Below are 25,898 nucleotides of genomic sequence, written 5' to 3'. Positions count from 1 at the left end.
TCATAATTTTGTAAACCTCTATAAGGTCACCCCTCAGCCTCTGACGCTCCAGGGAAAACAGCCCCAGCCTGTTCAGCCTCTCCCTATAGCTCAAATCCTCCAACCCTGGCAACATCCTTGTAAATCTTTTCTGAACCCTTTAAAGTTTCACAACATCTTTCCGATAGGAAGGAACTTATCTGATTCTGTATTGTGAACTTCGCCCAAACTAGTTCCTCCAAGATTAGTTGTGAAATTCACTGTTTGTTAATTTTCCTAGATGCACTCTGATGTCCAGCGACACATGAATTCAAAAACAGCAAAGGCAATAACTGTGCAGGTTCTCTCTCTCTCTCTCTCCTACACTGTCCTCACCATGTGCTTCCTTTGTCTGCTCTTCTCCCTTTTAAAACTGCTGTTGTTTTGACTTTTTTTTTCCAAAGTTCCAAAACAATGCAACAGCATATACAACAGTAATTGCTGCTCCTGGAATTCAAGGAAATCACCTTCAGCACCTAAAATACCTCAAAAAAAGGAGCAGCTCCTACAGCCAGAAATTTTTCCTGTCCTCCATCTGCCTGTAACACTAGGTAACCCTTCCCACTCAGGTGACAAAGTTTAAATCAGCCTGTTTCTGAAAAAGTGACAATGGTGGGAAAAATCATGATACATAGATTTGGAATGAAGTGTATCATTGGAGCCGCATAGCTTTGCTTACTGAAGATGGTTTTATTTGACTTTACTCTTGAATCCTAACAAGAAAAACAGTTGCCTTATTATTGAGGTGAATGTTGATCAATTAAAAAGAATTGTGATTTAGGGGAATACTTGAAAGGTAAGGAGCCTGGAGATTGGTAGTGTTTGAGACATAAGGTTGAGTTTTTTTCAGGTCACGGAAGCACTTGGACAGTGTTCAGGCTTGCAGTTTGTGTTTTCTGAAGCCCTCGATTCTCATTCACAAGCTGAAAGTGGAAGGTTTCGTCCACAATCTCCATCCAGTGTGTGTACCCTGCCAGATTGTATTCTTCAGTTTTCTATTCTGTTCTTGTCTCCACTCCTCTTTGGCTCCTTCTGCCAGTTCCCATCCCACTGCCAAGGGGGCTAATGGAAGTCTAGCTCCAAGGACTCTGTAATTGGGCAGAGGTGAAGAGAGGTCATGTCAGATCCTACTTCCTAAAATTGATTACGTTATACACTTTTTTCTCTGGGCAAAAGGGATCTGCTTGACTATGGAAGCCTGAACATGTCACCAAAGCAGAATAACCTCAGTTAGCACATCCGATGACAAGAAAGCAAAATGCTCATTACAATTACTTGAGTACTGGGGGAAACGAATCTCCTTTCTGAGAGATCAATAAAGATTTGATCCTTACAAAAGGGACTGTGAAATGCATTAATTTATTTCAATCCCTACATTAAGCTGTAAGATCATTTAACATTTCCTTATGTAATACAGATATAAAATAAAACTTCAATAATTAGTTTAGCTTAGAAAAATCTGAGAGTCCATTTTATTTGTTGGCATCCCATCTGTACAAAGGCTGAACTCTATTGTATCATTGCAGGTTTGTGTCGTGTGGGTTATCTCCCTGCTGAAGTTGATGTGTATTTAATGAGTGAATGTGCCAAGGAGACTGCTAAACACAAAGTCCAAAGTAGCCATGTGTATAAGCTGCTGGTTCTTTGTTTAATAGTATCATAAATAATAAAACTGCCATGTCAAGTGGATTTGTAATTGTTCATTTTCCCAGTAGAACTACTGTCATTGCTTTGCAAAAGTAATCCATTGTTTCATTGTAAGCATGTTTATAAGACCCTGACACCTTTTATGTCTGCCGCTTTCAAGTCAGTATTAAGTTCTCTTTGTTTCTTTGCATGTCATCTTGTACTCTCAGAGGTCCTTGTCTCTCCATCTTCATTCGGCCATTCCTCCAGCCTGTGCCAAACCTCTGCATGTTTCCATGTCTGTTGAGCTGTTCTCTCCCAGACTGCCATCTCTCCTGACTGTCAATAATCCCCACAACGGAACAGGGACCACATCCTGAGTACAGTGCCACACAGTTTCTATCATCAGGCCTGTGTTACTCCTGTTTGGACTCAGTGACGATATTTGTCTAAAATGCCAAAAACTTTCTTTTAATTCTATTCTTCCTTCAAACCTTTGATAAGAAACCCCTGTGATTGAGCATGGGAAAATAAGTTGGAGAACACATTTCCTTAAAAATACCTTGTATTTTTAAACCGATTAAATAATCTGTTTTCTTCTATGTAATTACATATAATTATGTGATGCAATTCTTTTTAGCAAATTGCCTTCTTTCTGCATGTGAGATTGAAGGACATAAAGCATAGACGGCAGGTCATCACTGCACGGGACTTACAATATCTCATTGTGTAGTCATGATATTTCCATGCAATTGGAATTAACTTGCAGTGGGATCCAGCAACGAATCAGTCTCCTCAGATTTTTGCCTTTTGATTTTGCTTGTACTTTTTTTTGGTTTGCATCCACAAGTCCCTTTCATTCCAGGCTTGCACTGTATTATATTTCACACAGACTCGAACATCGTTCTTTCAGCGCATGGTGGGAGCCTTGACACCCACGCAAGAAGAGCCCCCCTCACTTAACAACACAAAGTCCATCTCTCATCCGGTGAACAAGAATGCACTCAACAATGGTGGCAACATGTACGTATCTGAAATTTCTATTCAATGTCTTGATGTTTCTCAGACTTACTCAATACAAATTTGTTAGGCATATTGGAATGAGCTACAAGAGAGTGACAAGTATCAGTGGATTCCAAAAACCACTGGATATCTTGCTGAAGGGAGGGGAGATGGATATCTGGTGGGGATTAACTGAAATATGCTAGATATGTACACTGAAAAGAGTTGGCCATGTTAGGTCAAATGGTGTTTACTTGTTCTGGAAGTTATTGATGTTCCTACAATCAATGAGATACCAATTACACAGAAACACTTGTTTTGTTGGGCCATTATTGCTTTGCTATAGCATTTTGTGATTTAAGTGGAGATTTTATTTCAAGGAACAGTTGTTTGTTGAATCTCATTTATATTAATCATTACTCTTGTCAGTTTCTATCCTAAATTAATTAAATATTCAGACACTACAAATTCTGCCAACGTAAAGATGATCTGCTCTCAACTGTATCAGTGCTGTTTTCTACCTGTTCATTTTCTAGAAAGTGTGCATAAACAAAGTCCTCTCATCCTATTTATCAGAGATTAATGCAAAGTGAAGCACCAACTAAACTACTTGTCTGTCATTTGAGGGATAACGTTTCGTTGGTACCCCATGTACGCTTTAATGACACAAAGGCAGGTAGAGACTGTAAAGGGATATGGATACATTAAGTCAGTAGATTGAAATTTGACAGATGGAGTATAACACAGGAAAAGGAGAACTTGTCCACTTTATCAGGAAGAGTAGAAAAGCAATGTACTGTTTAAATATGGGCAGACTGCAGAACTGTGAGGGACAGAGGGAACCATGTGTCCTAGTGTTTTCACACAGACGGTGATGCATGTATGGAATGAGCTGCCAAAGGAAGTGGTAGAGGCAGGTACTAATACAACATTTGAAAGCCATTTGACAGGTATGTGGTTAGGAAAGATTTAGAGGGATATGGGCCAAATTCAGGTATATGGAACATGAATCGCAAATAATTAGGTTACAGGTACAGCAAGTAAATTGAAAGCGATGGAAATTTGTTGTATATTATGAAGGAATGGAATATAAAAGTGGCAATATTTTATTATTATTGTAGAGGGCATTGGTGAGTCCACATCTAGAGTATTGTGTATAATTTTTATCTCCCTATTTAAGGAGTGACCACAATTACACGAGAAACAATTCAGAAAATGTTCACCCAACTGATTCCTGAAATGAGATGTTTATCTAGTGAGGGGTCATCTAATGGGGAAAGGTTGCTACTATATTCATTGGAGTTTAGAAGAATGGGAGAGGAGTGAAACATATAAGGTCCTGAGGGGACTTCAGAAGATGGATAGTGAAAGAATGGTGAAGAGAGACTAGAACGAAGTAAGGGATGTCCCATTTAAAATCAAGATGAGGAGAAATCTTTTTCTCTCTGCAGCTTGTGAGTTTGTGGAATTCTCTTTTCCAGGGAGCAATGAAGATAGGGTCATAACATTCTTTTAAGCAGAGATAGATAGTACTCTTGACTAGTGTGGGAGTCAAAGGTTGTTGGGGTACCAGCAACAAACGTATCAAATAGCAGAGCGGTCACATGACGCTAAATGGTCTGTTCATTCTCCTCACATGAACATTCCTATGTTGAAGCCTTGTTGATATATATTCTGTAGGTATCTCTTTGAACCTCCTGTGTGAATTCAGTTATTAAATAATGTCCAACTGCATCACTATAGTTTAATACAGGGCACATTTAGGAGCATCTGTAAATGCAAATAGCGTAGGCATATTTCATGAATTTTGCATTATGAATAATTTGATGTTTTAATCACAAGCAACAGACTGTTGTGGTAAAATAAACTTATCTGTGCAAGCTTTATTATAACAGAAGAATGATCAGATACAAGTTTTGAATTGGATGAATACTACTTTCGATGTGAGTTGTAACTGTGACATTAAGAATTGAGAGCCATCTCTCCATTGGTGTTGCTTTCTTGTGATGCAAATGAAAGACCAAGAATGGATATTTCCATTCTGAGTTACTCGCAGCCAACATTTGGAACAGATGGTATACAGAATGTCAATGTTCGTCACATATCAACTTTTGTTTTCCTTTGACCGGTGATAAAATTATTGGCAGACGATGGTGAAGATTACAACAGTTGGGGTCTGCTGTAATTGTTCCATGAGGATTAGTGGTGCTTTGTTATCAACACCTTTGGAATAAATGGGACAAAGCCCAACTCCCAAAAAAAAGTTGTGTCAAGTCTTGCTAAAGGTTTAAATACCATCAACCATAAAATAAGTACCCAATGTATCTTCTAATTTTAACCAAAATGGATGAGAGACAGGCAAGCAATAATGTGGGCTTGTCAGCTACATAACATAATGAGACTGCCATCCTTCACTCTAACAGTTATTCTGTACTAATTCATTTAAACCAGATTTAACCAGTTCTGGAGAAAACCAACAGCCTAAAGGCCTGAATCAATAAGTGCTTTTTCAGCATTACTTGTGGGCCAAGAAGAACAGAAGTGTTCTCTTCACAATTAACAAGTGACCAGGTTTTCCTTCTGTCTCCCCTTTACCTTCCTCCCAAGTAATCTGCATGGTCCGTCATGATCACCATTAGATTCCTTCTACTCTGCTCCCTCATGATCTCTCTTGCTTTCCCAATACACTGACCTGCTCTTGTAGGCTTTAGCCTTGTCAAGTAGGTTCCTGACCACATGAGCGCCATTTGTCAGTCAGGCTGCTTTGGGGAGGAAACCAACAGAATAAATAATTATAAAAACCTTGCAATTAAAATCTACAGATTATTTGTGAAATCTATTCTTCAGCCTTTTCTGGCCCCTTAACAGCATCCTTTTGTGGAACTCATCTCGAGGCTAAAACCCAAGCTGACATTTCCACCAGGTATTCCCAATAGTATCCATCCATGCTTTTAAGAGTAATGCATTTAATGTCTGGCTCCTTTCACTTGAGATGCCAAATACTTTCACATTAATCTTGTTTGACGCTCAATAATCCAAATTTGTCATTTGTCAGAGGATGGTAGTGAATGGTCTCATTGATATTAAAGGGACCTGCGCCTTCGAGGCAAATGTTAACCCTCTTGGATCATGGCTTGATGTCATAAATCATGTAAAAGCTCTTCACTGCATTCCTTGTACACCATGGTATTGCAGAATAACGAATTGGTCTCTTTAACCAATGTTGAGGACATTGTTTAGTCAGCTGCTGTATATTGTCTAATTATTGCTGTGTGTAACTTTGCATATGTTGTTCAAATATTGAACACCTTCACACAGCCAAATCTATTATTACTTGTTTCCATTCTGATTTTAAGTAGTCATGATTTGGAGGTGCCTGTGTTGGACTGGTGTGGACAAAGTTAAAAATCAAGAGTGTAGTGCTGGAAAAGCACAGCAGGTCAGGCAGCATTTGAGGAGCAGAAGAATCGATGTTTCAGGAATGGCTTATTCCTGATGAAGGGCTTGTGCCCACAATTTCGATTCTCCTGCTCCTCGGATGCTGCCTGACCTGCTGTGCTTTTCCAGCACTACATTCTCGACTCTGAGCTCCAGCATCTGCAGTCCTCACTTTCTCAAAGTTAAAAATCACACAACACCAGGTTATAGTCCAACAAGTTTATTTGCAAGCACTAGCTTTCAAGGGTGGAAAGCTAATACTTTCAAATAAGTCTGTTGGACTATAATCTGGTGATGTGTGATTCTTAACTTTGATTTTAAGTAGCTGATTATTAACATAGCTCCTTCATCTGATTGTGTTTCTCCTCAGGGAACCTATATTCTCAATGCTCATTACATTATACTTTATCAGGGCTGAGTTTTTTGTGTGTCTGAGAATTTCACACCACAGTCTATGTGTCCTTAGAATAAAGAACTTATATATCGCAAACTGCTTGGAAATGTGTTGCCAGTCAGGTTATAACAGAGCAGGTTGTTTTCCTTCACAGAGTGGGCAGCGCTGTAATAATTACATTTTCTGTCACTTAGTTTGTATCAAGGTGGGCTCAAAGAATCCTCACCCTGGTTACAGGCCCAGGAGGCATTTACTGAAGCCAAACTACGAAAGCCTGAACTGAGTCAGGCAGATGAAACTCCAGGTCAGCAAAGCAGCCCTCAGGTATGATGTTAATATTTAATTTGCAAGATAATTCTTCAATGCACTTAATAATTCCCATTGACAACTGAGAGTGACCGTGGCCAAAATCATATCTCAAGCTTGCTGTTATTAATTGATCTTGTAAGGTGCATCTTGTCCATTGGATGCATGTGACTGAATGAATAATATGTGACATTTTGTTAAAGTAATGTTGAAAAGGCCAACATTTAAAGAATGAGGATTGAGAATAGTCCATAGCTGGTTCTTGTGGTATTTATGTTTTTACACTATGGAAATGCAGGTTGCAAGTTTAGTCTCTAGGGAACATGAATTCACAGCACACTGTCTGCCTGAGCACCTGCACCTTCCTACCTCAAAGAGACAACAGAAGGCATGCTACTAAAAGTGTGGCTCTAATTCTATTAAATAGATAGGTCTGTGTTCCACAATTTCCATGATCAGTCAGCATCTAAAATCATTAAAATGGCATGACATTGATTTCAAGTAATCCACTGTTCAAGGAAATTAACACTAAAATGTAGATTAGATTCCTTACAGTATGGAAACAGGCCCTTCAGCCCAAGAAGTCCACACCAACCCTCCGAAGAGGAACCCACGCAGACCCATTCCCCTACCCTCTCTTTACTCCTGACTAATGCACCTAACACTATGGGCAATTTAACATTACCAATTCACCTGACCTGCACATCTATGGGATTGTGGGAGGAAACCCACACTGACACAAAGAGATTGTGCAAACTTCCCACAGACAGTCGCCCCGAGGCTGGGATCAAACCTGGGTCTCCGTTGCTGTGAGGCAGCAGTGCTAACCACTGATCCACTACACCACCTCTGAACTATTGTGACACAAACATCTCCATTTTCCAGCCCCTGTGCTGTAATTAAATAAGTATGCAGCTTTCAGCAAGTTGAGATCTGACCTGTGGGGTGACACGGTGGCTCAGTGGTTAGCACTGCTGCCTCACAGCACCATGGACCCAATTTGATTCCACTCTGGGACAACTGCGTGCTTGGAGTTTGCACATTCTCACTGTGTCTGTATGGATTTCTTCCAGGTGCTTTGGTTTCTTCCCACAGTTCAAAGATGTGCAGGTTAGGGAGGTTAGCCATGGGAAACACAGAGTTACTGGGATGGGATAGGTCTGAGTCAGATACTCTTTAAAGGGTTGGTATGGATTCAATGGACTGAATAGCCTACTTCCACACTGCGGGATTCAATGTTGATAAATAAAACCACTGCTTTATAATCTTCTGGATTCCCTGTTGAATTCAGTAATTTTATACTGTAATCCCAGTTTGTTTCTTTTCATTTGGGTGTTTTAGCTTTTCTTTTTGTCTTGGTTTTGCTATCAGATAACAGCATACCTGCTCCAGGTACACATGATGTGTCTTTGTTTCTCTCTTCACAGATACTACTGAATTTCTCCAGCATTTTCTGTTTTTGTTGTAGATTTACAGTATCTACAGTACTCCAAATTTCAGATACAATACCTTGTCATCTCTGTCATTGAAAGGTCAAAAAATCCCAATGAAAAATGAACATTGCTAGTTTTTAATTATTTATCTGTTTAGATGGTGCAACTATTTTAGTAGAGATTTAATCTCAGTGAACAATGAAGCTATGATGAATTGAATTGAATGGAAAAGTACTGGTGTTGACTTGTTCTTGCACAGGCTGTGGAGATGAGAGAGATAGGGTCTGATTCAAATCAGACTGATCAACCGGGCCTTGAGACTCAAGGACGTGCAGCATCAATGCCTCGATTAACAGCAGAAACCCAGGTAAGTGATTCGCAAATAAAAGGGAAGTGTAAAGATTTCACATCTTGATAATGTGCTTGGAGTATTTTGATGCGCACACAGAATCTAGACAAATCCCAATTTGAAGGAATGTTGTACACCGCAAAATTATCACAAAATGCTGTAGACATTGTCTGTGCTGCAGGATGAGTTCTCCAGCTAATGGTTGGGGAAAAGTGCTATTACCAATCTTCCATTTTGTAATGGTGCAAATGACCTGATTGGTAAACAGTGGTAGAGGGTGAACCTTTTGTGAGTCTTAGTATGAAGAGGCATGACAACCAGACCTAGTTTATTGTGTGATAACAGAGGTAAAAGCTACGTTGGCTTGTTAGCCATAATCATTAAGAGTATCAGGGGCCAGGGATGACGCATCTGACCCATAAGGATCTTAAACTAGACTCCTTCCAAGGCTATACATCATGCAATTTCTAACATTAACCCTTTCAGGCCCATTACCTTATATAATGATGAGATTCAAGCAAGTCTGTAGAAGTGAATCATGAGAAAATAAACATTAAATATACAAGAGAAAGGTTATTGTCCTCTTTCTGTAAAGCCTGTAAGGGCCATTAGCAATTGATGACATTAAGTGTATGTACAATATACACCTTATTTACTCTGCTCAGTTTTACTTATTGTAAGGCAGACTTTGATTTTTTAAAATTTGTTTTTGGGCATCCTTACAAATTTGAGGAACGGCTGAGGATACTGGGATTGTATTCGTTGGAGTTTAGAAGATTAAGGGGAGACTTAATAGAGACGTACAAAATAATACATGGCTTGGAAAAGGTGGATGCTAGGAAATTGTTTCCGTTAGACGAGGAGACTAGGACTCGTGGACACAGCCTTAGAATTAGAGGGGGTAATTTCAGAACAGAAATGCGGAGACATTTCTTCAGCCAGAGAGTGGTGGGCCTGTGGAATTCATTGCCACGGAGTGCAGTGGAAGCCGGGACGCTAAATGTCTTCAAGGCCGAGATTGATAGATTCTTGTTGTCTAGAGGAATTAAGGGCTACGGGGAGAACGCTGGTAAGTGAAGCTGAAATGCGCATCAGCCATGATTGAATGGTGGAGTGGACTCGATGGGCCGAATGGCCTTACTTCCACTCCTATGTCTTATGGTCTTATGGTCTTATGGTTAATTAAGCCTTTTATTAATTATTTTAAGTCTCTATTACCACTTAAGAAATTGAAGGTAACGTTAATAAGTACAGTCTTTGATAATAATGACAGAGCTAACCCACTGGAAGTGTTTACAATTCAAGATATAATTTAAAATCAGCTTCAGAAAGAATTCTTACTGAGGCAATTGCACCTAATTTCTGAGTGTCATCTGAAAACATTGAGTGCTTAGGTAAGTAAATGTGTATTTGAAATAAAGTCTCAAAGATAATCAAACAGAAGAATTTAAACCAAAAACCAACCAAAATCATTCACACTTTTAAAATTTGATCTCTGGATACCACTAAGATCAAGTTTCCTCCAAAGATTTAAAACAAATCTGTTCACTCTTCTGATGGTGAAGCCCACACTCTGGGTTCATTGTGTTCACCTGAGATTGACGTTTTATACTTTCAAATGAAATATGTACTTTCAGAATTTATTCATTTTCAATGATTAGCCATTACAATGATATTTTTATACTTGTCTTAAAGTAATACCATTGTTTGATAATGCCCTGGTTACAACGCATTCTATTTGTAATATTCTTTTCCTTTATAATTTAAACTATCGGCTTCAATCACAGTACATGTTGCTTGTTCTCTCATCCAGGCTGGTTAAATTATTTGACAAAAATAAACTTGTGATTGCTTGTTGTTGTGAGATCAATTGCTGTAACATTTCATAATTTTTGTGCTTTGTCTTTCTCATTCCAAACAACATTTGCCTCATCCATCCTTTCCATCATCCCCTAACCTGACTTCTTATTTCACTGACTTCCGTCTTATTCTCGTAATGATCTTTCTGTGTTAATACTGTCACTTGCCCCTTATCTGTTTTTTCCTTATGGTGTCTAACATTCTGGGTTGATTGGTTTTGCTTTTATAAATGTATCTGGTGTTTTGGTTTGCTGTGCTTTTTCTCTGTTTTCACCTCACCCACCTGTCCTAACCTCGCCCTACCCTGTGAATGCTGTGCTATGGGCTGCTTCACTGTGTCGTTTTACTCGACCTTTTGCTGAAGAAAACATCTCGATCATCTGGGAGTGTCCTTGCAGTATGTAACTTGTATCTCATCCACATTATTTTGTTATTTCAGTCCTTTGTCCTTTATGCATTTTCCTATAATTTCTTATAAACGCAGCCCCAGTTGCACTTGTGCTGCTGAGAGTACCCAGGCATCATTTCAGACCTATAGTTGCATTTGTACAAACCAAAAGAACTGCAAATGCAGTAAATCAGAAACAAAAGCAGAAATTGCTGAAAAAGCCCTGGTCTCTGGCACTGTGAGGTAGGAGTGCTAACCACTGTGCCACCGTGCCGAATGAGTGTATAAAACCCATGCACTACAGTTACATCTTAAAGAGAGCTGCTACCAAGCATGCTCTCCACTCATTGCATTTGTTAATAAAATTGCATGCTGTGACTACAAATCCTGATTGGTGTGCATGAAATCAACAATGGTCAGTAAGATTTGGAACATTGGGTGTTTGAAAACAGATTCAAAATTCTATTCAGGATTAAAGTGCCCATAATGGAAAAAAATGATGTGTTAAAGTTCAGTTTGAATTTATTTATACCAGGAATAAACAATGAAAGACTGCTTGGGCTTGTACAAAATGTACTTGAGTTTTGCATCTAGCTTGCTTGTACTTCCATGTAATAGTTATATGCTTGCTTGTTCTAACTTAAACTACAATGTATTGATTAATCAGGCATTCCACAATGAGCAATAATTTAATTAGAATTAGGTTTTATTGTCACATGTACTCAAGTACAGGGATACAGGAGTATAGTGAAAAGTGTACAAAGTTGCCATTTGCATCACCATCCTAGGGCCAAAGGTAGCTAGGTACAAAATAGAACATAGAACATTCCCGTGCAGTATAGGCCCTTCAGCCTTGATGTTGCACTGACCTGTGAAAGCAATCTGAAGCCCATCTATTCTATACTATTCCATTTTCATCCATATGTTTATCCATTTAAATGTCCTTAAATTTGGCGATTCTACTACTGTTGCAGGCAGTGTGTCTCACACCCCTACGACTCAGTTACAAAGTAGAAAATATCAGGTACAAAGTAGGAAAATAAAGGAATAATTTAAGCATTAATGTAAATGTTTCAATAATAACAAATATAAGAAAAATTTACTGAAACATGCAATCAAGAAATGCCTTGCTCATAAAAATTAACTAGCTTCCTTGAATTGTAAGATACACATGTATAGAAATCATGGCCTAGTGTGGGTCAATTTAGGCTTATCATCAATCATTCTGAGTGATAACTATTTCTGTTAAACTATGGTCGATTTTTCCTAATAATGCAGTTGGAGTGAATGACTTAAAACCATGGTATATTTATGAGGTGCATTCTTGCGACAATAGCAATACATAAACACCTATTTGGCAGTATCAAAAAAGCCTTTAAAGTGTCATTAACAATTGTTTACAACTGGTACTGAGATAAAAGTAAATGTCCAGACTGGATCAGACAGAGCCTGAATATGACTGATTGATAAACATATCTGCCTGCCAGAAGACCAACTCCTAAATTTCATTATTAATCCAGTTCATTCAGTTGAAGATGCTTGGCTTTCCAGGAATCCTGTGTTGTTTAATATTTAAAATCCAGAAAGCCATCCTGAGCAGGTGATTTTTCTTCCATTGCTTTGTCGAGATAAATCTTAAACAAATTCAGGTGTTTAAAAGTTCAGGCGTTTGGGGCGGCACAGTGGCTCAGTGGTTAGCACTGCTGCCTTACAACACCAGGGACCCGGGTTCAATTCCTTCCTCGGGTAACTGTCTGTGTGGAGTTTGAACGTTCTCCCCGTGTCTGTGGGGGTTTCCTCTGGGTGCTGTGGTTTCCTCCCACAGTCCAAAGATGTCCAGGTTAGGTGAATTGACCATGCTAAATTGCCCGTAGCACTAGGTGCATTAGTCAGGGGTAAATGTAGGGGGGGTGGTTTGCTCTTCAGAGGGTCGATTTGGACTTGTTGAGCCGAAGGGCCTGTTTTCACACTGTAGGGAATCTAATCAAAATTTTCTAAACACTTGAAAGTTTAAACACAGAGAAACTATCCCTCCAGTGTTGCTTAGTCAAAATCGTGGAGCTCCCTCTCTAATAACATTGTTGGAATGTCCCTACATTCCAAGTACTCCAAGTACTACATTCAAGAAGGTGGGTCACTCCCATTTTCTCAAGATTGGGGGAGGGAGGGGTAACAATTAGTGCTTGCCCAGGCAATCTAAAACCTCTGAATTAATTAAAGAAAAGACATTTGAATTAACATAAGTAACAGTTTGAACTTTTTTTTTCAGTGTTAAGGTTTAATAGTGTCATATTAAGAAGATTTGTATATCCCACCATCAACAGAATTACAGAATAAAATGTTACCATCATCTCTGATATACTTTGACTTTTATGTCTGTTTCTAATATTGTTGTGTAGCCAATTCCAGACACAAGCCCCATGAAGCGTTCTATCTCTACGCTGACGCCACAGAGATCTCACGGAATGCATCTCCCTGATTACTCTCTGGAGCGGGTTATCCCAGAGCGAATGCCTCATCATCACCACCACCACCATCAGCACCGCTGCCATCGCAGAAAAGAGAAAAAACAACGGTCACTGGAGAGATCTCCCACTCGGCATGCAGATGGAGAAACAGGTAACAAACCAGGATTCCATAAAATTGAAGAATTAGGAATTGTATGAAAGATGTGTGAAATTTCTTGGCAAGGACATTTATTATCTGAAAGGAGGATATCTTTAAAGGTACATTTAGTTACTGGGAGTATGGTAGAGTTGGAGTAGGTAAAACTGAAGATGGTCTTCCATAACTGTTGCTGCCACAGGTGCTGTATAAAATGAGTATAGGTTGTTTTAGTCTAGCTCTTAGTGCACTCTGTGTCAACTTTAACACGACCCTGTCCCATAAATGTGTTCCTCATAAAATGGTGAAATAACTCCATTGAGGCTTGTATCCCATTACCAAGTCACACTTTAAATACATATAGAGAGTCCTTGACCCTGATTGAGCTTCCTCAGAGCCAGCTCCCATAGCGAACAGAATATCTGACATTCCTGTTCTTATCTGTCAGCCAGGGCTCCCTAACTGAACAAGGTAACAGCCCCAACAGGGAACTCACATTTTGCGAGGTCCACCTGGCTGACTTCATTACAATGACTACGTGGCAGTGGGAAAACAACAACGGTGGTGTGGTGGGAGTTTTTAGTTTTCTGATGATGAGACTATGACATTGTCCTTCATAAAACTAGAAGGATTGATGTCAGCGACAATCAAAGGATTGTTATGGACCAGACCCCCTCAAAACATTTCAAGAAAGTAGCCCAGACACTAACGTTCCTTGTTGTTTTAAGGAGGTGTAATGCGGATATTCCAGGAATGATACAGTTGGTCAAACCACTTAATTTCAAACAAAACATAACTTATTTACAAGATTACCAAATGAAACATAAACAAAAGAGAACAGAATACCAAATAATTTAACCTATCTGAAAACACAACTTAATGCTGCTGTTCCCAATATTTGCAACAATCCCCATAAATACCCCTTGGCACAAAAAGTAAACTGAAACATAGAGTCTTACAGGAGACAGGTCAGAGACAGAGTACCATCATGGACTTACTTCTTTGGGTCTAGCAGCTTTTTCAAAAGATTGACTGCGTTCAGTGAATAGCCAGACCAAACCAGAAGTAAGCTGAGCTGGGAGAACTGGCTACACCCCTTTCATTGTACAGATTTTTTTAAACTTGAAAGCCTTTTGTCTGAAGCAGTTAGTTATAATCAAACTGACCCTTCAAAGCCAGACCTTTCGTATTTGTTGCTTTTATGATCTCTCTGACAAAAATAAAACAAGGTCAACCTAACCTTGTTAAATGATCAACATCATCACATGATCCAAAACATAATTAAAGAGGGGAAGCTCCTGCATCTTACCTGGGAGATGGATAACTGAAAGCTGGATGCATGGAGAATTCTGATATAGTCTCCTGTACAAATGAAATGTGGGATCTCCTAAAATCCATAAAATCACTGGATTGAAGCGAACATAATAAAAAAAACACGTTCTAGTTTTGTCATTTGTTACAGCTCTGCAAATAAAAATAATTTGCTTCAGCAAATTGCAAGAACGTGTGTCAAGTACCGATCAAAGAACTGGAAAAAATTGTCTGCACCGAGCAGATGTGACTCCTGTGTTTTCTGAATACATTCAGGAGAACTGTATTTGATTCTTGTGAATTTTAAGAATTCTGTGGTGTGGATTTGCAACTCCAAAAGAGTGACTGATGAGAAAAGATATCTTCCCTTGTTGCATCCTCCCTAACTGGTGCATGTCAGTTATATATGATCCTATATCATTGCAGAATAAAGAGAGAACTGCATTTAAATAGCATCATTCACATTCTCAAGGCATCCCCAAAGGCTTTTAGAACTGTAGTCCTTGATATAGTGCCCACAATGTTTCTGACAATGGATAAACAGTAAGCTCCCAGAAATGTCAAGTTGATAATTACCAGCTAATTGATAATGGTGATATTGATTAAGAGATAAATATGAGTCAGAACACCAAAGAGTAACCATTTGCACTTTTTAAAAATAATGCCATTTTATGGAGCAGAAAGGACCATAGTTTAACAAGCTGTTCAAGCAACAGATGTTTCCTCCACTAGTAACCAAAAAATGGGGAGTATTATATATGTTGCACTTTCTGCTTGTGGTATTTTCAGCCTGCAGTAAAGCATATTATGAAGCAAAAATAAAAGCAAAATACTGCAGATGTTGCTGATCTGAAACAAAAAAACAGAAAGTGCTGCAGAAGCTCAACAGGTCTGGCAGCATCTGTAGAGAGGGAACGAGAGTTAACATTTCAATTCTGATATGACTCTTCAGAAGCAGCAGTCAATTCTAACTCCTGCATTTACCTGAAATCCACACTTTCCAGCTGGAATTGCTATGTCTTAATCGGGACTCTGGCTGAATTCTTCACTCCCTACATCAAGGCTGTGAAGCCGTCTATATGCTCCATCCTGTTTTCAGGCTGGCCGAGAACATCTAACTCAGCACACACAGTGGGTAGGGTCTGTTACTTTGTTCTCTTGGATGTAAACTCATCACACACATGGATTGGTGAAATAATGATGTGGGTTCTTTACTTGAAGATAAGACTGTATATAAATAATATTGACTGGCAGCTAAATATCATACCTCTTACTTCCATCACTGCTGCTACAGGCTGTCTGCCAACTGGGAATAATATATCACATTTTTCCAAGGAATGTAATGATTGAGAGTGGTTTAAGGTATGCATCTTTAGGTATATTCACATCATATCACAACTTCTTTTTTAATAAACAAAACATTTCCCTTTACAGAACCAACTATTTACGTAACAGCAAAACAAAATAATATATTTTCCTCAAATCTGAGTCATAGAAAATAAAATTATAAATTTCTGAAATATATTGGCACTTTGCTTATCCATCCAGACTTTGTCCCAACACTTTTACTGGAGGCTTTTCAGAAAAAAAAGGGAACATTCTGCAGATGCTGGAAATCTGAGACAAACACAGAAAGTATTAGAGATAATCAGCAGGTCTGTCAGCAACTGTAGGGAGAGAACTAGAGTTAAAATTTCAATTCCAGTATTACTCTGTAGGACCAAAGAGGTGTCACTTATTTCAAAATGGTGACTCTTTTTCTCTCTCTGTTAAGTTCTAAGAAATACAAGGAGGCTGAAGTTTTGTACAGCAGCAATTTTATTCTCAAGGTGTTTACTTGACCATGCAGCAAGTTTGGAGAGAGTTGTTTCCCACTCAAAATGGCATTATGTCATGAGATTGGACTCTTAAAGTGACAGTCCACCATACTTACAAAAATACACAACACTTTCCACGAATAGTGCTTGTGTATGGACACTAACTGTTGAACAGAAGTCTCGTTTAGTTGCGTGTTAATGCTCTGTCTGACAATGTTCCTTGCAGACCAAAGGGATGACTTCAGTTCTGCGGCTCACCAAAAAGAACAACAATCAAAGGAGCGTTCACGAGGTAGATCACAGGAGCGGAAACCTCCATCCTCCAATGAGAAGCAACGTTACTATTCCTGTGACCGATATGGCAGTCGGGAAACCCCACAGCCCAAGTCAACAGATCACAGCCGGTCAACATCTCCCAGTGCAGGCCCAGACTATAGCCTCCGCAGACAGGTGAGAAGAAATTACCACACGGCAGGGAATTGTACTGGTGATGGTCAATTTTTTTGGTAGTAACTGATGATGAGAATGTTAAAGTTTTCTTTTGAAAAACAACTGTTAATTTCGAGGTTAACACAGGTTTTTAAAAATCTTTGAATTATTGTCATAGTATTGTATTATGGTGAACTCTTCAGACTTAAACTCTAGTTAATTCTGATTTATACTTTAAAAACTGCCTATGCTAAGATCTTTGAAGTTAGAAATATTATTTTTTGCTTTTGTGTCATGTTTGAAGTAATACCTGGTCAGGAGAGTAAAAGGAAGTTAGGAAGGTGAGGCAGGTTAGAGCCAAATACCGTAGGAATGTTTAGTGTCTTAAAAGGTAAAGTCACCATAGTCTTCCCGACTATAGGCTGTCCTGTCATGTCAGAGAGACAGGCAGTGGTGATATAACCTGAAGTTCACCACACCTCAGGTAAGGTGAGAGGTAGAAAAGGGGAATCCTTCTCGATATTGCAGCTGCTGTAGGAATTGAACCAACACTGTTAGCATTAATTTGCAAAGCAGCTAATTGAACTAACTGACCACCAGTTTTCACTGTATGGCCTTTGACCATTTATAGCCACTGATACTCCATCAAATCCACCCTGCTCACTGCCTTTCTTGTTTATGGTTTCCATCTCTGACCCCCCTATTCTCCGCTCCACTTTCTCCCTTGCTTGTTTCCACCGACTCGCTATCACTCTCCTATCATGTTGTTCACAGTGATGAGATGGAAGGGGTAAGTGAGTGGGAGGGCTGGTGAGTGGGAAGTAAATGAGTACAAATTCATAAGAGGACTTTTATCATAGATCAGATATAATAGAGTCATACAGCACAGAGACAGGCCCTTTTTTTTGGTCAATTTAGGTTCAAGAGAGCTAGTAAGTTTTTAAAGTAAAGATTTGTGATGGTCTCATGGTGATATCTTTGCACTGTTAATCCAGAGACCCGGGTAATGTTCTGAGACCAAGTGCAAATCTCGCCATGGCAGACAATGGAATTTGAATTCAATAAAAATCTGGAATTCAGAGTCTAATAATGACCATGAAACAATTGCTGAATGTCATAGAAAACCCATCTGGTTCACTAATGTCCTTTAGGGGAGGGAACTGCAATCCTTACCTGGTCTGGTCTACATGTGACTTTTGACCTATGTCAATGTGGTTGACTTTTAACAGCTCCTGGGCATCTAGGGATAGACAATCAATGCTGGGCTAAACAGCGACTCCTTCAACCTGTGAATTAATAAATATAATATAGATTCAAGAATATTTGGTTTCTTAAGGGGAATTAGAGTCATAGAGATGTACAGCATGAAAACAGACTCTTCGATCCAGTGCATCCATGCCGACCAGATATCCCAACCCAATCTAGTCCCACCTGCTAGCATCTGGACCATCTCCCTCCAAACCCTTCCTATTCATGTAACCATCCAGATGCCTTTTAAATGTTGCAATTGTACTAGCCATCACCGCTTCCTCTGGCAGCTCATTCCATACACGTACTATATTCTGCATGAAAAAGTTGCCCCTGAGGTCTCTTTTATATCTTTCCCCTCTCACCCTAAACCTATGCTCTCTAATTCTGGACTCCCCCATCCCAGGGAAAATACTTCGTCTATTTCTCCTATCCGTGCCCCTCCTGATTTTATAAACCTCTATAAGGTCACCCCTCAACCTGCGACACTCCAGGGAAAACAGTCCTAGCCTATTCAACCTCTCCTATAGCTCAATTCCTCCAATCTTGGTGACATCCTTGTAAATTTTTTAAGCACCCTTTCAAGTTTCACAAAGTATCTTTTATTTAGCACACCATTGTTTTACATACATATTAGGAATGCATAACTGTAAAAATACTGATTAGATGAGAAATAATATAGATAAATAATGCAAGTAAATAAATAATAGAAAGATTTTCATTCATTGCCAAAGTTAAATGCTGAGCTCTCACCCCAACATCAGTCAGAAGATAAGGCTGCAGTTAATAAGCAGGTGTTATGTTCAATGTTTATTGAATCTTGTTCACCCTTGGCACATAGTGTATAGCTACTGATATATCTCTCTTATATAGCATTTTTATGTATTATATACTAGGGTACCATTTTGAAGAGATAACCGCAATGAATCTATAGGTATTTGTGACTTCTACTTGTAGCCCAATATCCCAATTGATTCATTACTTTGAGTGAATACCACATTGTACTGGTTGTTTCGATCTTTTGGTTTGTCACAACAACTTGAAATTCTTCTACTCTGCTATTCCAGCACTTTTTTTCTTGAGAAAGTAGAGGTAAGGTTAAGGATTCACCATGATCCTATTACCTAGCAAAACAGGTTTGAGGGAACTTATAGCCTAAGCATGCTGCTATTCCTTATGTTTCTCTTACCATTTCTGTAATAAAGAAGTCTGGAGGTTCACTATGTTTAACATGTGTAACTTGCTTACATTTACAGCCGTGGTTTCATGAATGCATACAGGTAGTGTGAAATTTGAAGGCATATCACTCCATAAGAACTTAACTTGTGCTCAGTGGTGCAAAGAAAATAGTGCACCATATTTTAACAACTTTAATTGATGAAAGTAACACCTTTAAACCGTGATTTAAATGTATTAACTGTTTACTCAAATTGACTTTAATTACTATTCTTTAAACACTGCACCAATGAAATTTCTGTTGTTTTTTTTTGCCTATCTCTGTATTCTTCCTATAGATGAGCTTCTTCTGGGGTTTTGCCTTGTATGCTTAATGCTTAGTACTGCTAATTATTTACCTATATTTTCAGTAGTTGATTTTGCCACTGATGATAATCATTTTTCCTTCCAATTCTCTCTGCATCTCTATGTATTTTGCCTCATACTTTACTTTCTCTTTTTGGTGCTTGTCTGAACATTCCACCTTATTTCTTCTGTCATGTGGCTCTGTGCGTCCTTTTTCAATCTCTTTTTTTTGCTTTCTGTACGTCTGTTCTTTTGTTTTTTGAATTGCTTTGTTCCAATTTTCATCTAGGGCAGTGGTTCGGTTAACGGCAGCCCTCTGCAGTCAGTCTCTGGTGTGAGCACCCCGTGTCGTGGTCGACGACAGCTTCCGCAGACCCCCCTAACACCGCGCCCCAGCGTCACCTACAAAACTGCAAACTCCTCTCCAACTCAGTTTAGCAACCTGCACGGTGTTTTGCCCCCAACTCCTCCAGGGAGACTCAGCCGTGGACGGTCAGAGCACAACACTTTCCTGCGCAGCGACTCCCAGAACCAATCATACGCTGGCGATGAGAGCAGACAGCCAATGGTGATGCGAATCGGATCAGACCCTTACCTGGGGCACCGCGAAGCTTGCAACAGCGATGGACTTGCACTGCCAGAGGAGACTCTGACCTTTGAGGTGGCTGTTGCCACGACTACGGGCAGGTCCCCCAGGACTTCCTGCATCTCACCTTTCACATCTCAGTCTCATCAAAGCCGCAGAGTCCCAAACGGCTACCACTGCAACCTGGGTATGAGCATGGGTCCTGGGACAGGCGCGGGAGAGCGGCAATATTATCGCGAAACAGATGAAGACGACTGGTGCTAGCATGGCAGTCTAGCGAGACTCTTACAGATTATACATTAATATGATGAGTTTTATCATCTGCAGGGTGTTCTGTCGGAGCTCAGAGTGTATATTAATATGCAGCATTCATGGGGATTTAGAAACTGGAAAATGTTCCAGAAATCTGATTTTTTAAGAGTTGCTTCAGCTTGTTTTTGCACTGAATTTGCAAGTGAAACATGGTTCACTTGAAGTGAAGAAAACAAAAGACTGTTTCATTCTAGAAAACATCTGTTTTTCTATCTCCCTCCCTACATTGGCTATTTCAGAAAACAACAGATGCCAAATTTCTTTACAAATATATTCATAGAAAACTTGATGAAATGCAGTAGCCTGCTCTAGTGAACTACTAGGGCAAAAGGTGAATGAGCTCGCCTGTTCACCATACAGGTTGTGAGAAGGTGGCTCTCCTTTCATCACAGACTTTGAGTACCAGAGTGGGGGGAGGGGGGAGAGGCGGGTGGGGAAATAAGATATTTTAATGCATATTGAGAGACTAACACAGACAGCAAAACATTTTCAATGTAAGACTTGATGTTAATAATGGAGAAAAATAATGTCTTGAATGGAGCCAGTAAACAAATTCTGCTCTTGTACTGCACTTTGTCTTCACGTTTCTCTGCATTGTCCACGTCTGCACCAAGAACCTCTGCAACATGTTGAGTTCCAAGTTGTGGAGTTGTCGGCACCATTTCTTTGGCTCCAGAGGCCTTTTGGTGTGCTGCTTTTTACACCTTATTAAATTATTTTGTTGATTTGTTTATTTGACCATTTCTGCCTTTTTTACTTTTCATTCACCATAGCGATAACATGGTCTGCGATCCTGATTTTGTAAATTGTTGGTGAAGATGCGCGCATAGTCACAGTAATTTCATGGCATGCACTTGTTTTTCATAAGTGTACAAAAAGTCAGCATTTGTATGTAAAGAGGTAGCCTGATGTCATTCCACTATGTATTTCTTGCTCCAACTGTTGAATTCCAAGTGCCTAACCTTTTAAATATCTCCTAAGTCAAGATGCAGCCTTTTACTTTAGTGCATCTCAACTGGTAAGTGGGAACCCTGGGAGATATGGCTAGAAAGCATAGGTGAATGATGCTAGTGGTTTAAATCAAAATGTCCATAAATGGTTTCTTGAGAACCGAACTTGAAATTAGTAATGACATGTTGCAAAAATCAAATTTGAAACATAGAGCCAAAAGACTTTATTTGGTGTTGATAAGCAAATATAGGCTTTCATCTTTTCTGAAGTTAAGACATAGGAAGGTCAGTGCTGAAACAATGTGCGAACCGGTACAGCATTATGTTTGCTGTCTTTAAAATTCACAGTGCATGTCCAGTCTTATAAACTTGGTTGTAGCAGTTATGAGCACATGTTCTATGGTGTACAGTTTCTATGTTGTAAGGATATATGGGAAAACATTGCTGTTGCCGTTGTCACGTAAGTCTTTTCAAGAAAATATGTTGAAAATAGCCTACAAAATGTGCACTTTGAAGAGTCAAATGATGAGTAAGAACACTGGGTTACAGAGGATGATCCATGTGTTTGTCAGGAGGGCTATGCAACAAGTTGATATTTGTCAGGCAAAAAAGAATATCGTCCTTTCTGTAGCTTTATCTGCTGGATTTTCCTGTTTCAGGCTTCAGCATGATTGTGACCAAATGTTTTATAGATTCTGTTATAACAAAGGCACAATGATTATTTAATATTTTAAAGAAATCCATTCTTGGCTGGGTGGGGGAAGGGGACTATATATTGATAAAATTAATCCTGCAATGTTTAACAGGAAATTTTAAGTCAAACGTACATTGTGAATAATGCATGCGCCAATTGTACTCATTATTATAGAACCTACATCTTGCAGAAGGATTGACTTTTTTTAAGGTAAACTTTCCCATGGTTTTGGAAATGATAGTTTGTGATGTGATGTTGGAAATTGATTGTGACGGGGTGGGGGGCGGGGGGGGGGGGGGGGGGTTTAAAGAAAACATCTCCCTTTTTGTGTACTACAAAAGTACAAAAAAGTGTCAACACTCTTATTTAAAATTGTTTTCTCCCAAGTCAGTATTGTGGGGCTGCTGTGGGTAAACAAACAGGAAAAAAAAACTAATAATGACAAAAAATGACAATGGAAACTCTTGCCAGTTCACTGTCAACTGTTACCTGTGGCCTCACCACCTTTTCTGTGTGCAGCTTTAGCACCTTCGAACTGCACTCCTTCCCTTCATCTGTTTACAGTAGGTTGCCAAACTCAAGATACACCCAACTATTTTCACATCCAGAATTCAGTTTATTTGTGGTTTTACTTTGATGAAGTAATGTTAGCATGTGATAAGTGTGTGCATGGAATATTGTTTATCTTGGTACCACTTTTTGATACAATGTATTCATCATCTGTCCATTTTTAATAAGGGAAAGATAAACACATTTATAAATTTGGGAGTTTGTTGCGATAACTTTATATATGAAACAGTGTTGGGTAAATTACTGAGTTCCAACCATGCAACTTGACCGGAGCTAATAAGGTCCTGTGATTAACAGTTTGCTGCCTGATTGATATTTATCAGCCAAACTTTGAACTTCTGCAGTTTCTACTGTTACATTTTGTATGAAGCAGAGTCCTTGAATTAAATAAAACTTAGAAGAAAAAATTCACATGCTTCATGTTTTTCTAATTTGCACAATTTTTAAACAAGACTTCTGCAAATCTTTAAAACAAATGTTAGCTGGCTTTGTTGTATTAACTAATATGTTAAGAATGTATGAATGTTTTGAAATTATATAAAGATGCATCTGATGAGCTGTTCTTATGTTTTTAATTGATGGTTTGCACTTGTACCAAAAAGAACACAACCCTAATTATAATTGGGAGAAAATGTTGTTATGCAACACAGTTACTTTTCGTTTGATGCGACTGACAGAAAATGCATGTCAACGCCCCAAGCTTGAATATTGCATTAAAGTTTTGCCCTGCTAGTCTTTTTATATCACTTCCTGTCTACAAAAAAAACTTCCTGCATGGGAAGTGGTGAACCAAAAAGAAGACATGAAATTTTTTGGAATGTTTGGCTGGATCTTTTATTTGTCCATGCATGATTGACCAAATAAAGATTATTGAAAAAAAAAGTATACATTTTTTGCAAAGTAATAGGCTGTCTACCACAGCCAACAATGAACTTCCTGGATGTAACTGTGCCATCACTTCTCAAAGGAGGTTTAAAAAAAAAAGCAAAGCATTAGTTGACTTCAATGTAATGAAAAATTTATTTATAATAATTTTTGATTCCTTGGGTAAAAAATAGGAATAACCCTAACGACAAATGGCGTCTTTTGAGCATTCCTAAGAATAGTTAGGGTTGAGTTATCACTTTAAAGGGGCTGTGTCATCTTGAAGGAAGGGCTTAAGTGGTGGTTACGATAGCAACGTATTTATCTCTGATAATGTACTCAAGACAAACTTGAGTGTCACACATGGCTTGGCTGAGTCAGTTTTTGGAAATCATGGAGTAACTGTTTTTGACTGTTTCCAAAATTTGATCCTTGTAGGTTTGTTATCTTGCCAATTTTACCAAAAAGGATGGTTGCAAGTATAATGTGACACTGAGTTCTTCATACTCATGTCTATAATAAAATTAGTGAAAAGAGAAAAATATGTTCTTAAATTCTTGGAAACAGTCAATTAAGTGTGAATAGTTAAAAAAAGGCAGGCTTTGATATGCCTGAGCAGCCTTATTTAAAGGGTACCGTTATTTCAACACAATTTTACAGACGTTTCCCGTCTTGTAAGCCACAGATGAAAACAAACCTGATGACGTAGGCCTTTTAAGAAGCTATTACTATTGTAAAACAATTAAATGTATCTGCATTCTGTTTGTTCATCTGAACCCTGTTGTAAGATCAAATCAATGTTGTTGAAGGACATTTGCTCTGAAGACAATCATGATCTTATCAAAGTTATTTCAGTGGTAGATGTCAACATATTTAACAACATAAAAATGTAAAAGAAAAGTTTTACAGGATTCAATCTGGAAAGGAGTCTACTGCATGTACACTGTGGTTCCCAGTGGGAGTGACCATTAGGATGTTATATGCCTGAAGTTAAAGACCAAGGGCACTACAACATACTGGAGGTCACTTTCATAACACGGGTGAAAATACAGTATTATGATATATACAGAATACTATATCCCCTTGTGTTTTCTGAAAAATAAACATTGTACTTTGCACATTCTGATATCAGAACGTGCGTGTTATTTTCCTATTCACTCTTTGAATCTCACACTTTAATTCTGTGTTTGCTCTCAGCTCAGAAGTTCCAATGGGAAGTTAGCATTTACAGCGGTATCGATTGGAATTCTGTGCTGAAACCATGCAGAAATCCTGATACTACTGACTCTGTGGGAATTGTCTAGGAAGTTGAAGTTTCCTTGGGGTAATTACTGGCATCAGGAACCCTCTGACAAAGTGTTCAATTCTGACTTTTCAGAGATGGCACCAGGGTTCTGATTCGCCTAATGGTTACTCAGGCAAGTTTGGTGGATTAAACTCTCCCATAACTCCTGGGTAGTAAGTATTAAACTGAACCCCTGACTAACCAATGGTCCCACCCTTAAATAGGTTCTCCAACCTCCGATACTGCCCCAGAGCAGATACCCCTTATGTCAAGACTGTCCATCTACCAGCCCCTCTAATTTCACATCCCATAGCCACAGTGTCAACCCCCTGCTTGACCCAACATCTCCATCTATGCCCCTTCACCTAGCCTAAATCCTCATCTGCTCATATGACAACAAACCCCCTCACCCACCTGGCACCCTATCCCATCACCCCTTACCACCCCTCACCCAGCTGACTATAAAACTTTTAAATAGTGGAATTCAGCACCTATTGCTGGAAAAAAATTGGTTCCATGCTGATCCTCTCTGCTCCTGTTTTTGCGGATTCCTGGATTTATCTACATTACTTTGGATGTGAAGTCCCCAGTCAAGAGGTTCTTAGGGTGGGTTCATTTTAAAGGTAGGTGTCAATTTTATTTTCTCAATCAGTCCATTGTTCTCCTTTTATAAATGATCTTGACATTTATGTTTTTGACTCATCATGATAAAATGTTCTGGATCAGTGGTGCTGGAAGAACACAGCAATTCAGGCAGCATCCGACAAGCAGCAAAATCGACGTTTTGGGCAAAAGCCCTTCATCAGGAATAAAGGCAGAGAGCCTGAAGCGTGGAGAGATAAGCTAGAGGAGGGTGGGGGTGGGGAGAAAGTAGCATAGAGTATAATAGGTGA

General features: G+C 39.1%; 1 protein-coding gene across 10 annotated transcripts in view; it reads left to right on the top strand.

Moving 5' to 3' along the window:
• Nucleotides 1–22,557, top strand: part of LOC122564768 (probable voltage-dependent N-type calcium channel subunit alpha-1B) — a 594,873-nt gene extending 572,316 nt beyond the window's left edge. For 7 of the 10 annotated variants that reach the window (XM_043719974.1, XM_043719969.1, XM_043719970.1 and 4 more), the window contains 7 exons: nt 2,537–2,667; nt 6,673–6,802; nt 8,477–8,584; nt 10,791–10,823; nt 13,214–13,433; nt 16,773–16,996; nt 20,034–22,557. In XM_043719974.1, the coding sequence (XP_043575909.1) occupies nt 2,537–2,667; nt 6,673–6,802; nt 8,477–8,584; nt 10,791–10,823; nt 13,214–13,433; nt 16,773–16,996; nt 20,034–20,594 (1,407 nt within the window). In that variant the 3' untranslated portion in view covers nt 20,595–22,557. The remainder of the gene's footprint in view (nt 1–2,536; nt 2,668–6,672; nt 6,803–8,476; nt 8,585–10,790; nt 10,824–13,213; nt 13,434–16,772; nt 16,997–20,033) is intronic. The other 3 variants (XM_043719971.1, XM_043719975.1, XM_043719973.1) reach the window with 3 other exon arrangements.
• The last annotated feature ends 3,341 nt before the right edge of the window (nt 22,558–25,898 follow it).

The sequence above is a fragment of the Chiloscyllium plagiosum genome, chromosome 30, assembly GCF_004010195.1.
Source record: "Chiloscyllium plagiosum isolate BGI_BamShark_2017 chromosome 30, ASM401019v2, whole genome shotgun sequence".
Taxonomy (NCBI): Eukaryota; Metazoa; Chordata; class Chondrichthyes; order Orectolobiformes; family Hemiscylliidae; genus Chiloscyllium; species Chiloscyllium plagiosum.
Note: the sequence above shows the minus strand (reverse complement) of the source record. Positions and strands in the feature narration are given on the sequence as shown.